Source organism: Kryptolebias marmoratus, linkage group LG18, assembly GCF_001649575.2.
Source record: "Kryptolebias marmoratus isolate JLee-2015 linkage group LG18, ASM164957v2, whole genome shotgun sequence".
Classification (NCBI taxonomy): Eukaryota; Metazoa; Chordata; class Actinopteri; order Cyprinodontiformes; family Rivulidae; genus Kryptolebias; species Kryptolebias marmoratus.
Window position 1 is genome coordinate 11,458,139 of NC_051447.1, and position 15,100 is coordinate 11,473,238.

The following is a 15,100-nucleotide window of genomic DNA, read 5'->3' on the forward strand; positions in this document are numbered from 1 at the left end:
GGAAGCAGATGCTTGTACCCTGCAGCAGCCAGTGGAAAGCCTTTTTTTGGATTTTTTTTTTTTTTTGAAAGTGATCCTGGTCAACATTTCTCCAAGCTTTCTTTGGATTTTACCTGCTTTGTTGCTCTTGTTCTTTCCAGTTCTTGTAGTATGTTATAGTATAGTATAGTATGTTTGATTACAGAAAAGAGAAAGGGGGCAAGTAAAGGACGACCAAAGAAGTAAAAAAATATAGTGGATGAACACTATCCGAAAGTCATGTCTTTGAGAAAAGGGGAGCGAAAGAAACAATAAAGACCTGACACAGGACTTGGGAAATGCTTCATCCTTCAGTTTATCGTCTACTGGAGGTTTTCAGCTTGTAGCTCTTTGGAATTCAACTTGTTGGTGGGTTAACTTTTGGTTTACTTGTTTTGCGATAGATAGATAGATAGATAGATAGATAGATAGATAGATAGATAGATAGATAGATAGATAGATAGATAGATAGATAGATAGATAGATAGATAGATAGATAGATAGATAGATAGATAGATAGATAGATAGATAGATAGATAGATAGATAGATAGATAGATAGATGTTTGATCCAGGATGTCATTAATACAAGTAAGATGGTAAAAAACAACTTTCTAATAGCTCTGTTTCAGCAAATTACTCCTTTAAACCCAACTTGACTCAGTGTGCTGCAGATAAACCAACCGTGCTGAGTTAAAACTACCCAGGATTGGCTCAGTCAGCGCTCGGTTACAAATTAGGTTGTTTTTAGTGTGTAGACAAGCTTTCTAGGATTTTATCATCTGTTTCTTTCGACATTGCAGGTTGCCCTGACCTGTTCAGCCTTGTGCCCAGCAGGAGCAACGCCCTGGACCGGTTTACCAACGACACCAGCTCACAGGAGCACGAAAACAGGAGAAGAACGAAAACGTGTTGGGTGCGTGCTTTTAATTTGAAAGCCATTTTCCGTTTTGTCCTGCACCTCCTTTTTTTTTTTTTTTTTTTTTGGCTGCCTTCGCGCATCATCCCCCCACAAGAAGCACTTTGTCTGGGCGGAAGGGGTGTAGACCTGAGAAAGAGGGGGAGGTGTCGGGACACCGAATTGGACCGGTCGGGTTCGGTTGCTCCGCATATATCTTTCTGCAGGACAGCAGAGGCCCGAGGGGAGAGTCCCCTCCAGATACGGCGGGGGGTGGGTGTCCGGTTGCTGTGGATCGGAGCTACAAGGACAGCTCTGTGGTACTGGGATGCAGGGGGGCGCAGGTTTTGGAGGGAACCCGCCCGGTCCGTCATGAGAAAGCAGGCAGCGATGATGGTGGTGATGCACCGGGAGCAGAGCGGCGGATCCCCGCAGAGCCCGACCCGCCGCGCCGAATCCAAAACCAGATTTCCAGGCAGATGCGCGAACCGAACCACCGGATAACCGACCGCCCCGCGATCACTCAACCACTGTGCAGCTCCGGAGCCGAGCCCGCAGCCTCGTGTCCTCGCAGGGTTCGGACGCACGGGACGGAGGGGAAGATGCTGGCGCGATGCTACCGGGTCAAGCTGTCGGTGTGGGCCGCCCTGTGCGTGCTGGTGCTCTGCTGGTTTTACGCTTTTCCCCCCTACAGACTCCCGAGCGACAAGCAAATAGTGCAGGAGGTGCTGAGGCAGGGGGGACTGTGGCACAAAAACCAGACGAGCATCGATCTGTACAGGTTCGACTGCAGCCTCATATTTCTGTCTGTTAGAGGTTAAAAATGTCTGTCAATTTGAAGCTACCCTCCAAAAAAAATAACATCTTAGAAGAAAAGAATAAATTCAAACGTTGGAGGTAATGGAGGAGATTGTTTTTAGGAGAATGCAATTTCAAATCACAGGAATCACATATAGCAGCTACAATTTTAAAGGGAAAATTTTGAAAGGGTTAAAAGGATCTCCACAAGTAGTTTGAAGCAACTCATTGCAAACCTAAACAGGTGATCCAGAGCTATATTAAGTGGTGCAGTTTCAATGAGTCTGCTCCAGTGGGTTCCTGCTAGTACGCAGCTCTGAAATGCAGGTATGCGCTCAATGTAAAGAATGTGTTTCCCGAAAACCATGTGGAAGCTTATGATCTGCACGCTTTACTCAACAAGTCTGAGTGTACCGGTACGTTCAAATTGTCTGACTTCTCCATCTCAAACAGCTCTTCCATAGGCAGCACCTTTGTTGACCTATTTTTACTCTCCTCGGCTGTTTCTGTAGGCAAACAGACACAAATGGATGATTCATATCAGGAACATTGGTGTTATATATTGCCCATTGGTTGCGCTGAGTTCTAGCAAATTGGCACCGTTCATAGAAACACTTATATTGGTCGACGCCTGTCAGTACTTGTTTCAGTCATCGTCTTAGTTCCACTGTAGAGCCAGTTTAAACTTCATTCCGTGGTGATTATTGTCCCAGCTGAGTAGGATAATCACAGAAAGTTACACCTGCGGAGCAGCCAGACCTGCAGGAGGATTCTCACTTAGAGCTTTTTGTGCGCAGTCATCATGGGTTGCGAAATTGACTTTTTGGAATTAATAACCGAAGAAACTGAAAAAGATGGCTGTTCAGTCTGTCAGTTTCTTAATAGTGAACATTTAAATGTTTGCATTTCTGGTTTGATGTGATTTAATCACAGTGTAAATAACCTGCGCTCACGACAGTTAATGGTGCAATTTTCTAAATATTTAAAGAAGCCTAATAAATATGAATGAAGACAAGTGAATCTTGCTGCTCTGTTGAGTAGTATTTAAACCCAGCTGTCTCCAAATCTCACGTGCCACTCTCTCTGCACAGGAAGTTGCTGACAGGATGCTGCGACCCCAAGCGAATGTTTGCAGTTACGAAGGAGAACTCGCCGATGGGGAAGGTCCTGTGGTACGACGGGGAGTTTTACCACTGGCACACCGTCAACAACGAGACACATTCACTTTTTGTACAGGTACATTGACATAAAAGCAATTATTTGGTGGTAAAAACAAAAACTGGAATGGAAAAGATTTGCATTATAGTTTTTAAGCTTTGTTTAATGTTTACATATAAAGAAGCCAAAGGTTTTATTCTTTGCTCTTGGTGTTCATGGTTTGAGCCCCACTCTTTGCAAAGAACCACAAGACTGACACCTAAGTAGCTGAAAGCAGATGACGTAAAACCATCTCTGTCTCACTCGGCGTAATGCTAGACTTATGTGGGGAGAGTGGGCTTTTACAGGACTCCTTTGGTGATCCACAATGGAGGCAGGGGTGGTCAGTGGAGCCGACAGTCATCCTCTAAGGGGGGAGTAGATTACTGCTTCATTGTCTCAGGTTAAAAGTGGAGTCGATACTGAGGAGAGGAACGGATTAGAGCGAGAAACATCATAAAGATGCTGCTAAAAGCAACAAAAATCAGTTTGTTAGGGGTTTTTTTTTGGCCTTCTTTCACTTTTGCAGAAAGGTAACTCATGTACAAAAAAAAGCATTATTCCTGATGTCACAAGCTTTGAGGTTGTTGCAGTTGAGGATCAGATAAGGACCCATTTCCAGTGTTTGTGAAAAGTTTGTATATTTACTAGTTTGAAACCAAACATGAGTGACCCATGTTTATTCTTCATACATATACACCAAAGGAAGATGCATTTCCTCTTTTCTGAACCATATTTAGAATGACCCTAAGCAGGAGTTTATTAATGAACTTAGTGTTTGCATTTATGCCTCATATGTACCCAGATACCGGATATGAGCTGTTGGTTTTTATTTACTTGGATAAACTGCCTGCCTGTGTGGGTGTGTGTTTGTGTGTGCTGACGCATCTGGATGAGAGCTTTTGTGCCAAGAAACAAGACCAAATCAGAAACTGATGGGTGAGAGACATTGCTGTGATTTTGTGTGTGTCTATGTGTGTGTGTGTGCAACCAATAGAAGCAGAAGTCCGTGATAATTGAGATGGAGTTCAGCCTCTGAGGCTGCAAATCTGCAGTCTAACATCCTGGTTGGTGACTGCGACGAATATCTGACCCTAATTTGAAGGGGAAAGCTGTGCATGTTCATTCATGCAGGATGGGGGAGGTGTGGGCGAATAAATAAAAGAAATGTGAATGTGAGGAGAAAGTGGCAAAGCGGCGCCGTCACGTTTGTGTGTGAGCGTTTGAAAATGCAACATTGGGTTTAAACTCAAACTAGTTGTTTATTTGTAGAATTAACACCTTGATTTGGTGTTAAACCATTTGTTTCATCAATGACTCCAAAGATTCCTTCATATCATTTAATATTCATGGACATTTGTGTAAATTTCTTAGAATTATTTGTGAAATTTGTCTGCTTGTTGTACAGTTACGGTGTCACATTTAGCTTTGGTAATTTATTCAACTTGTCTTATCTAGAAAAAAATGTTCAGTTTTTGATCAGACAAACATTGTCAGATCCATATTTCAAAATGTCATTTGTGTGGAATAATTGGTGGGATTAATGTACATTGTGGGTAAAAGTGCATTAAAGTGCAGTGGGCTTTTTTTGCTTCTCCTCTTCATGTTGTGTAATATATCAACAATAATAACAGTCCTTCGTTTTCAGATCAATGATGAGGGAAAACTTGGAGACGATTTAATCACTGTGTGGCATAACTAATCTTTGCCTTAAAGAAAGAATCGGTGGTAGTACTTCAGTTAGAGCTTGACATTTTCATAGATTCATGCTAGTAATGAACGTGTATCGCTGGCGATTGATTTTGCACTACTGCTGGCTAGAAAAAGTAGCAGGCACACTCCAATTTGTTAGAACTGTCTAACTTTGAGCTGTCATTCATACAAGTGACCTTTTACATGGTAAACCATTTACAAGATTTATTTGTCATAGTTCTTGCAGTGTTGGCACAGCGCTCCTGATATTTCTGATTACATATCAGTGACATCACTGCGTGCCACTTGTATATACAAGTCATCTTTCAATAATTAAATTTTACACAACTAGACACGTGACAAAAGAAATCTTCTTTTTACCAAGTCTTAAAATAAGATGACCCTAACCCCTAATCGTCCTCTTGGTGACCTGTTGAAACAAATCCTATTAAGTTAAGTGTTTTTTTTATCTTCTGCCCTTAATTTTAATATTAAGCACGCTAAGTAATGCCTGTAGAGCGGCTCAAATGTCATCCAAGTTTTTTGCTCATTAGTTTCCTGAAACATAAAACCTACAAATTCAAGAAGGATGTACTTGCTTCTTTTCTTTTTTTTGTACTTTTACTATCACTTGTGGGTGTGTGTCTCTTTGTTCCATTTTAAGTTGTGGGTCTGCACTTCCTTCGTAGGTGTCTAATAGAAGTGTTTTTTCAGGATCAAGGTAACTGGTTGTTGCGTGGGACAGACAGTGTTCAGTTCTCTGCCTCCTCCTGAGCCGCTGCTGCTGTGATTGCTGGTCTGAGCACAGACAACCAGCCACGCTACACCAAGCTGGCACCAGCTACAGAACCCGAGCATCTGCCAGGGAATGTGCCAATTAGGGCTTTGAGAGTTAATAACTGGTTACTGGGATGGCGCAAACAGAGATTGTATTCATGTGGCTTTGTGGACTGAACTGATTATTACTTTTTTTTTTACTTTTTATTAACTATGGTAACTACAATATTATTTGCATTTGGCCACTAGCTGCAATAAATACACAGCATAACAAGTTAAGATCTGAGAATTTGTTTTGTTGTTTTTTTTCAATTTGTACTACTTCTCTCCCTGATGATTGTTCTCAGGGTATTCTCCTCTGACTCAGCCTCCTCTAAAAGAATAGTCCAAAGGAAAACCTAAGCAAAAGTGATGTGTGTGTGTGTATATATGTATGTGTGTGTGTGTGTGTATGTGGGGGTGGGGGGGGGTATTCTCATGCGTGCTCACTCCAAGGGGAATAATGAGTACAACTGTTTCCACCGCCTCCCTTAATCCATGCCTGGGGCTCAATTGATGCCGAGGCAAAGAGAAAGGACATTTTTGGCCTTTGCCTCATGAGACGTGTTGTCCTTCCACAGCAGCCCTTAATAATGTTATGAATGAGCTTTAGTATAGATGGTCACAAGGCTGCTGCTAGTTTGTCAGGCAGCGTTATGGGCTATGAAGAAAAATACTGAACAACAGCCTACATTATGCAGTCAGATTTGTTACACTTGTGGGGTTTGGATGTACCAGCTTGGATAACTGGTTGTAATGGTTCAAAGTCAAAACCCCTTAAACATAAGTGGTAATTACATTTTCAAAATGCTTGTTGTGACTGAAAGCAATGAATAAAAGGTAATGCAAATTGCAGGAATTTCAAAGTCAAGTCGGATAACATCAGATCATTTTGGATGGTGTCAACAAATTGGTTAAAAAATGTGATCAAACTACAAGGTCAGTAGTTATATTTGTACTTTTACATGTCCTATTGTCAGCCATATAAAATTCATACATGTCTAATCATTTGTGACTTGAAAGACCTCATTGTAAAAAGCAATGCCACCACAGGAGTGTCCTCCTATTGATGGTCTTACAACCCAGCTTGTTGGGCCACAACATAAATTGAAGACCGAAGGCATCTTAAGTAGTTTGACATTTTTGTTAAACTAACAGGTCATGATTTTCAAACACTGGCTATTCAAAATGTGTCCGTACAGCTCACTGATGGCAAACACTTGAAAAATGTGCTAAACTAAGGTTTGTGGGACACTGTGATTGTGGAGTTGTGCAGTAATCTTGAATTAAACAGTGTGTATCCCTTTAAAATATGTTAATGTATTTTTTTAAATGTGGTCTAAACAAATTTAGCACTGATTTTAGATGCACTGCCATGCTATTATCTACTTGTCCTAAGTGGGTTTACTGTCATGCTCAATGGGTATCACAAGGACAAAATTTTATTAGCCCAGTCACTGATTTGATTATATTGAAAGATGAGTGGAAAAAATTCATTTTATGTTGGTAAAAATGTCCATTTTTGTTTTCTCTGAAGAGTAATGATGGCACATTTAGTGTGAAGATTGTAATAATTTAGTGTGAATGATTGTAATGGTGAAAATAAATTTACTATCAGCAGCACATCCTGTCAGCATTTATTTCTTAGATAAGTACATCATAGATAATTAAGACTTTTTTCCCCAATAAAAGTTCAATCAGGTTCATAAGCTGCACAATTCCAGCTTGTTTTCAGAAACTTATTTGATTCATATCTCTTCAGCGGTTTGTTGTTCAGCAGCATAGTTCATGATAGGGAACTAACGCCATACTAGGTGATACAGGGTGTTGATAGCATCAGTGTTGGAATATAACTCAAGTGGAACTGTGTGCTTGTATTTTGTGCATCTATGCAACCAGATGCTTGGATCTGTTTGCATTCTAACAAAGCTGGGGGGGGTTTTTTTGGTGTTTTTTTTTCTTCACCCAGAGCAACCCTCTGCAACTGCCCCTGAAGAAGTGTGCCGTTGTGGGCAACGGTGGCATCCTGAGGCACAGCAAGTGTGGACGGGACATTGACCAGGCCGACTTTATCATGCGGTGAGAGACGAAGGCCCCTGGGGTCTGTGAATCGTGTCGCTCCAACAGTGAATGGGCCGTGCCCCAAGAGTGCAGCCAAATTCCATCTTCAATAATGAGAGCTGGTGTTAACTGTAGCCAAGGGGCGAAGGCACAGAAAAATGGGCTGAAGTGAGGTTGCCAGAGAACAAAATGTCAAGAGTGAACAGCAAAATATGAACAGAGGGAGGAAGAAAGGATGAGTGGTTATGATGCACAAAACCATATGGTCCAAAATTCTTTAATTTAAGAAGACTGGATAACTGTTTACAAAAAAAGGTAAAATCTAATTTGAAGATGCAGTTAGTTTCCATGTAAAAATAAAAAAAAAACCTTGTAACCTATTAAATAAACCTGACTGACAGGTCAAACTTGCCGAGGCCATTAAATTAAACAGGAAACAAAATACACCAACATTTTCCCAGACTTCGTTCAACACTATGCACGTTGCTTTGAAGCTGGTTATTCTAATAAATTCCTTCATTCTCTCCTTCCCAGCAGTGATGACTAAAACTGTTTGCAGATGCACGTAACAAACTTCCTGTTTTTTTTTATATATGCACAAGTTCTCTCAACAGGAATGGTTAATTTCAGCTTATGAACATGCTTTTCGGCTTGTCTTGCACTCTTGTGCCGCAGAAATACACTCTTACAACAATACCTTACCACTCACGTCTATTATTTTGCTAACATGCTCTCTGTTTACTTTGCATGTGGTCAGTTTTTTTATACACACACCCGCACAGCTCTCAGAATAATTTTAGAGCAACAACTTTAGTAAAAACATAAAGTGTTGCTCACATTATCTTATAGTTATGTGCAATTGTTGTATTGTTCACATTTGTTAAAACACATTTTTAAGCTGACCTGTAAAAGTTGCTTGTACATTATGAACTGTTTTTTTTTTTTTTTTTTCAAAAGGAAGAAATGCATCAAATGCAGTTCTGCCTAAAGCTCCCAGCTTTAAAGCAGTTACATTTCAGAGAAGCTGCTGCTCTGAGCCTTCTGTTTGCCATTGTATACCAGTTTGTATACATATTAAATGCACTACCTTTTTCCTTTAGTAGTATCCCTTATTTGCTTAAGAAGCCTTTGGTCTGACTTAAAGAGTTTCTTGTTTTATACTGGTTGTGTTGTTGCATAAAGCTCCACAAGTGATTGCAACAAAAGAAAAAAATAAGATACTGTCTGCCCTCAGGTACATTCTGCGTGCTTCACTCTCAAATACAGCAATAATGGAAAAACTCTTTCAAGTAAAGCTTTCCAGACTTCCTGTATCATCTCTGTGCCCTCTATACTTAATGCTCCACACTGTATTGCACTGAGGTGGCGGGAAGAGGTGGTGTGGTTGACCACGATTGCTACCACTGACTCACTTGTGAGACTGATTTTTGCTCACTCTATAATTTTGTTTTTTATAGCACATCTAAGTGTCCTGTTTTGGATGAAGCATTCCCAAAAAAATCTACCCTTGAGTGCTCATACTGAACCCTACGTCTTCAACTGCACTGATGGAGAAATGTTAGTGCTCTGAATATAAGAAAACCTAAACGACCTGAAGAACTTGATTGATTTCCTCTGAATGGTTGCTTGTTGATGTTTAGGTCTCTTGTTGACATTTACAGTAAGTTCCATCTTTCACCCAATAAGCCTGATCAGGTGCTGTGAACAGGCACCTTTATTGGTTAAGGCACTGCCGCCATTAAAGGGCTAGTTTGGTCATTTTCGAAGTGATGTCAAATAATTATCACTAGTGATGACAAGTGATGACAAGAGTCATGACAAGAGTCATAGAGCACACAGTAAAAAGGAAAGGGCAGAAGTCTTCCTCCAGATTATGCAAATGGATAATCGCTAGCCAATCCGAGGCACCTTTTGTACTACAGCTGTGAAGAACAGTGCATTACCTAATATTAAACCTCTGCTTTTGCATGACATTGTTTAATTTGCTGCTGTTTTCTCAACCAAACAACAACCAAATGTCTGACCCCTGCATCATATTGTGCAAAATTTATGAATATTTTCATACCTTAAGGACCCAATGGGATGAGTTTACGAGCCCTGATGGCCCAGGGGCCACCAGTTAATAATCACTGACTTTTTTTACATAAAGTTCCATGTATAATCAAATCTCCCTTGTAATGTTTCTTTCATTATTGTTTCATTAGCTTCATATAAATCAGTTTGTGAACATCGTGCATTTTTCTTGTCTTAGATGTAACCTTCCACCGCTCACAAAGGAATACGTGGACGACGTGGGAACGAAAACACATCTGGTCACTGCCAACCCCAGCATCATAGAAAAGAGGTAATGACCTTTAAATCTGATTAGCATACGCACTGAAAAAAACCAACATTCTCATCTAGCACTTGAACAGAAACACTGACAGTGTGCAGACAGTGTAAGTGGAATCAGTGCTCACAGTTTCCAGAGGTTTAGAAATGGATCGGGAAAGATGCATTAGACCAGAATAAAACAACCACAAGGAATCCATAAGGCAGAAAAAAGTATTTAAGACTGAAGCTATGAAAACACATTGCAATAGCAGGCCTTGGTTAGCATTTGTTGTACCAGTGTAAACATGTAAAGTTCAGTCTTTAGTTTTGAGGTTAAACTTTACTCTGAAACCCTCTTTTCTGTGGGCAGATAATGTAACTGTTGCTCTCCCCAGTAAGCAGTCACATTACAGGAAATGACAGCTACTGTGACTGTTGTCCTTTACAGTAAGCAGTCAAATGACAGGAAGTCTATTTGTCAAACTGAGAGACAATGGAAGTGAAAGTGAAAGCAAACAGCTCCACAGATGAGGCTAAAAGACCAGTTTTAGGACATTTGACTAAAATTGATTGTGCATCACATTGTTTTAAAGTAACACTCACCTTTTTTTCTATCTGTATGTGTTTTTTCTTTGCAGATACCAGAACCTTCTGTGGTCCAGAAAAGGTTTTGTGGACAGTATGAAGGTCTACGGCTCCAGCTACATCTACATGCCGGCGTTTTCCATGAAGCCTGGTACTGATCCGTCACTGCGAGCCTATTACGCGTTGTCGGACTCCTCGTCCAACCTCACCATGCTCTTCGCGAACCCTGAATTCCTGCGCACGGTGGGCAAGTTCTGGAAAGCCCACGGCATTCACGCGAAGCGCCTCTCCACGGGGCTGTTTCTGGTCAGCCTAGCCCTGGGGCTGTGCGACGAAGTGACCACCTACGGCTTCTGGCCATTCTCCGTTGGCCTGGACCAGCAGCCCATCAGTCATCATTACTACGACAACATCCTGCCCTATAAATGGTTCCACGCCATGCCTGAGGAGTTTGTCCAGCTCTGGCAGCTGCACAAAAGCGGCACTCTCCGCATGAGGGTGGGGCGCTGTCCCGCCCAGAGCGGAGGAAGTTAGAGTGCCCCGAGGATTGATGTGATAAAGGTTCAATGATGTCTTTTGTTACAAGATGGCAGATGAAGAAAATTAGATTGCGAGCCATCAGCAGTTGCTTGTTTGAGATAAATGAGAGCAGCATGCGTTTTATCTGAGGATTCCCTGCTCTGTACCTCTGTTGATTCAATATCCTGCTGTTCTCTAAACTATTTTCTGATTTTCATAAGAATGTCGTCCTCAGAACACACAGTGACACACACATGGAAAGTATGCATACATTCCCAAAACTTTGCCATGCGTCTGCACTTGTTCATGAAATAGTGTGTGTGCATGTATGTGCTTTTTTTTATTGGAAGCATCAGCTGTGAAAAGTGTGGGGGATATTTTTTTTTTGTACGACTGACATACAGTACGTGGCAGCGGGACCCAACCCCCATCTTGGATTTTGTTCAAAAGAGACAGAAGGAGTGAAGGACCCAAGGAGGAACATTAAAACAAACTGAAAGACTGCTGAACTGTGAGGAGAAGGGAGAGATTATAGTGTCCTGGTGCGTAGTGGCTTGAATAGGAGTTAAATGGAATTAAATGAAGGGAGGAAAAAAACTGGCAGGGGTGTGATTTTTCTTTTCTTTTTTTTTTTTTTCATTTGTGATTGATTGTCATGCTCTGTGGTGCCAAATAGAGCTTTAGTTCGTAGCAGGAGCTATTAGAAACTGAATCTTAACAACTTTATCCCCTAGAATGTGTAGCCAAGTTGCATTCTAACCCTTTATTGAAAAGGGAAAACTACACTCTGATGTTGTATAAGTTGTTTTTTTTATTGCCAAATGTGATGTTTCAGGTTTATTGTGAATTCTGTTTTGTTGTTGTTCATCAAGGGACGAAACGTTATTGGTATATACATGTAAATACTCCAAAAGAAAAGACAAAAAAAAGTCACACATATCTCAGATTTTTTTTTCTCATTTCTAACTGACTCAGACACCAGCAGGCACTCTAGTTAATATCACAGCAACGTCTTCAGAGAGCCTGCTGGAAGTCGTCTTTTAGTAACTGTACTATACTTGTCAAGTGCCAAACCAAGGGAACAGTGGAGTCTTTGATACGGTCCTGCACAGTGCTTGTGCTTCTTTTGCTCTGAAATGAGGACAGAGTAATATAAAGACGAGGAAGTAACAGACAAAGGGGACTCCGTGTCACAAAGTGGCATTTCACTCAGTGCTGGGATTTTTTTTTTTTTCATTAAATGTAGAACACCTTATTGGGTAAATAGTGATGTTTTTGTTTGCTTCATTATTTGCACATGGGAAAAAAATCTCCCTCATGTAAAAGCCAACGCAACACTGATGGGGTTTTCTTTCGTACTTACAAGTGTTGTAGTGATTTATGGGAAGGATTTATGTTCTTAAAACTGTTGCTTAAGTGAGAGAAATGTTATTGTGCCGTACTGTTGATGGTGCACGAAATGCACCCCGATCCTCAGACTAGGTTAGTGCTTTATGTTCTTATCCACTCTGTTTTGTAAAGCTGAATAAGGTCCAGTGCCTTTGTTTTTGCATAAGTTGAAGGAGAGTTTTGTCTGCTTCCCAACAATGTGGTGGATGTGATTTAATGCTTTTGTCACCAGCAGCTTTGTATACAAATCTTAGCTGCTTGGAACAAACGCACTGCTATCTGCTCTGTGTATTTCTATTCTGACGTTGTCCTGAGTATACAGAGTTTGTTCTCTACATGTTTGAGACTGAGGCCTTGTCTATGTGGGACCTGTGTTTTTCCAAAACAATCTTTTCATTTGTTGTTCTTCTCTTCTCTCGTAAACGTGGCGGTTTCTAGAATTGTCTTCATCCACATGAAAATGATCTAAAACGCTGTAGAAACTATGCCAGGCCTGTGCCTGCAAAGGCTGAAAATATGAAGTCTGGAAAAAAAAAGTAAATTATAAAAACAGTAAATGTGCAGAAAACTCTTAATAGGTACAGTTTGACTTTTGGGGTGAAAACTAATTTAATGATATTTCAGTCACAAGATACAAGCCTTCTTCATAGTCTGGATCAAGAGTTCACTCACTGTCTGTTTTTTCTGTTTCATACACAGCATCGCATTCAGACCGTCTACTTCTCATACAGTCTTGTTAGATTTAGTTCACAGCCTATCATTTACTAACTTGCATCCCATTTTACTGCTCGGATTTGGGGGGTTTTTCTAAAACCAGAAACAGCAGCTCATTGTTGTGATCAATCATGCAAAAAAAAAAAAAAAAAGTTTCCAAAACTGTTGTTTTGCACACGTATTCAAAATGTGCTGTTTCCTAAATGTCTAAGACAACCTCAAGCAAACTGTGTTCTTTTATTTTATCTTCATTTTGAGTTGGGAGTATCTTCTTAAACCTCACGGATAATAAAACTGACATGCATAAACAAATTTGTATAAAAATATGTCTTTTATTGAGCTGAATGGAGCTCATGAAAGTCACCCTGATGTCATTTCATTACAATGTTTTTATTTGCACTTTCTTTTCTCGACTGACCAGTATTGTGAATGAATGATCTGTGACTATTTAAACTGTTTGTAAGCATGAAAATGTTTAAATGCAGATGTGCTTTTTGTGTTTCGCTTTGGTTTTTAATCCGTTCAGAACATACTGTCAGTGCCCAGAGCAAGTGAACAGAACATCTTGCGAAGCTGAAATGTCTTGTGGGAGCTGAAGTGAATTTGTAAATATTGATCTGTTGGTGAAACGACTTACTGTAATAGTTTTAGATTTTTGTTCAAAATTGTAAAAGTCTACATCAAGGAGCTCAAATCCAAATAAACTGCAGGTACTGTTGCTGCAAACGTGGTTTACGCTCATAATCTGTGTGATTTCTTATGTAATATTTATTTAGGATTGTGATTAGGATCCCTGGTTTTTGTTTTCTCATTCTTTATTGATGCAGTTTAAAAGAACACAACAACACAGTGTCTTCACCAGTTTCAATAAGAACAGCATGTCATCGGCATACAGTCAAAGACAAAATGTAAAATAATTAACATTGACAAGGCAGATGTTTTAGGCTTTTAAACACTCCCATCAGTAGTCAATAATTTATTTCACATAAACAGACACCATGTTTGCTCCAGATCTACGTAGAATGCAAAAGATTTAGGCGTCCAACTCTGTTTTTTTAAATGTTTGTAAAAGATCAGCCACAATACAAGATGGAATAGATTGGAATCCACTAAACTACACATTATTTTGGTTGTGACCAAAAATATTTATTATAACAAAAATACATTTGTGTTTTCTTTTTTTTATGCTTGTGCAGCTTTTTCCACCTTGTTTTAAACATCAGATTTTTTGGCAAATTTCCTTGAAACAGGCTGGGCGAGCTACTTTATTTAACTTCCCATCATTTCTAAAGAGCAAAATTCAAGATACAGGTACATCACGGCTGCTAAATCTATTTGCCACAATCCATTCATCACATCAGGTTGGATCCCTGACGGATAATAGTTTAATAAAATACACAGTAATCATGGCTACATTTGCTTTGATTAGGTTGCCATCCAAAACGCCTCCATGCAAAGGATCCCTCCCTAAAAATGAGTAGTAAATGGAACCTGTCCTGATTGGTTGTTTTCATGAAGACATGGATTTTTGCTAACCACATTGACAGCTTAGCTGTAACCTAGCTGTTTTCAGTGTTTTTGCAGCTGCAGCTTTACTTTTAGGCTAAAAGTATGCACATTTTATTCTCATAATGACAAATTATTCCTTTCAGTCCACTACTTTGAACCTGGTAAAAGTTTAAAGAGGTATGGCAGCAACATAGCTGCAGTATTGTGTTTTGTTTTGTTTTGTTTTTTATTCCATACTTTGAATAATTCAGCTACAATCTGTGATGTCTGTAAAACCTAGTTATTTAAAATTACACTAAAGTTTTATCACCTGTCTGAAAGCCTCGACTCTCCTCCATTTTTAAAGATTTATTAGATTTTAAACCTGCAAATGGTCTTTACTTGCCATGACTAACGAAAATTGCTGTAAAATGATAAAGGGGAAACAAATAAAGGCAACTCTGATTCATTTCACCTCCTGTTCTTATTCAAGGCATTTAATGTGAACAATCCAGCTTGAGCATGTAAAATAATCATTTCTTTTTAAAATGAATTGAGTCAACTGTATGTAACACCTAAATTTATCTGTGAGCAGCTAATAAGGAAAAAAGAAT

At 39.9% G+C, this 15,100-nt stretch overlaps 1 protein-coding gene across 1 annotated transcript; it reads left to right on the forward strand.

Annotated features, from left to right (window-relative positions):
* The first annotated feature begins 996 nt into the window (after positions 1-996).
* st8sia1 (ST8 alpha-N-acetyl-neuraminide alpha-2,8-sialyltransferase 1) lies at positions 997-13,733 on the forward strand. Its single transcript, XM_017414904.2, has 5 exons — positions 997-1,695; positions 2,804-2,948; positions 7,387-7,496; positions 9,730-9,822; positions 10,430-13,733. Exons 1-5 carry the CDS (start codon positions 1,394-1,396, stop codon positions 10,908-10,910), a joined length of 1,131 nt encoding a protein of 376 aa, XP_017270393.1. The 5' UTR covers positions 997-1,393; the 3' UTR covers positions 10,911-13,733.
* The last annotated feature ends 1,367 nt before the right edge of the window (positions 13,734-15,100 follow it).

Coding starts and splice junctions, on each gene's coding strand:
- st8sia1 (XM_017414904.2), top strand. CDS start 1,394: ATGCGCGAACCGAACCACCGGATAACCGACCGCCCCGCGATCACTCAA. Junction 2,949..7,386: donor CACATTCACTTTTTGTACAG/GTACATTGACAT, acceptor TTCTTCACCCAG/AGCAACCCTCTGCAACTGCC. Junction 9,823..10,429: donor CCCAGCATCATAGAAAAGAG/GTAATGACCTTT, acceptor TTTTCTTTGCAG/ATACCAGAACCTTCTGTGGT.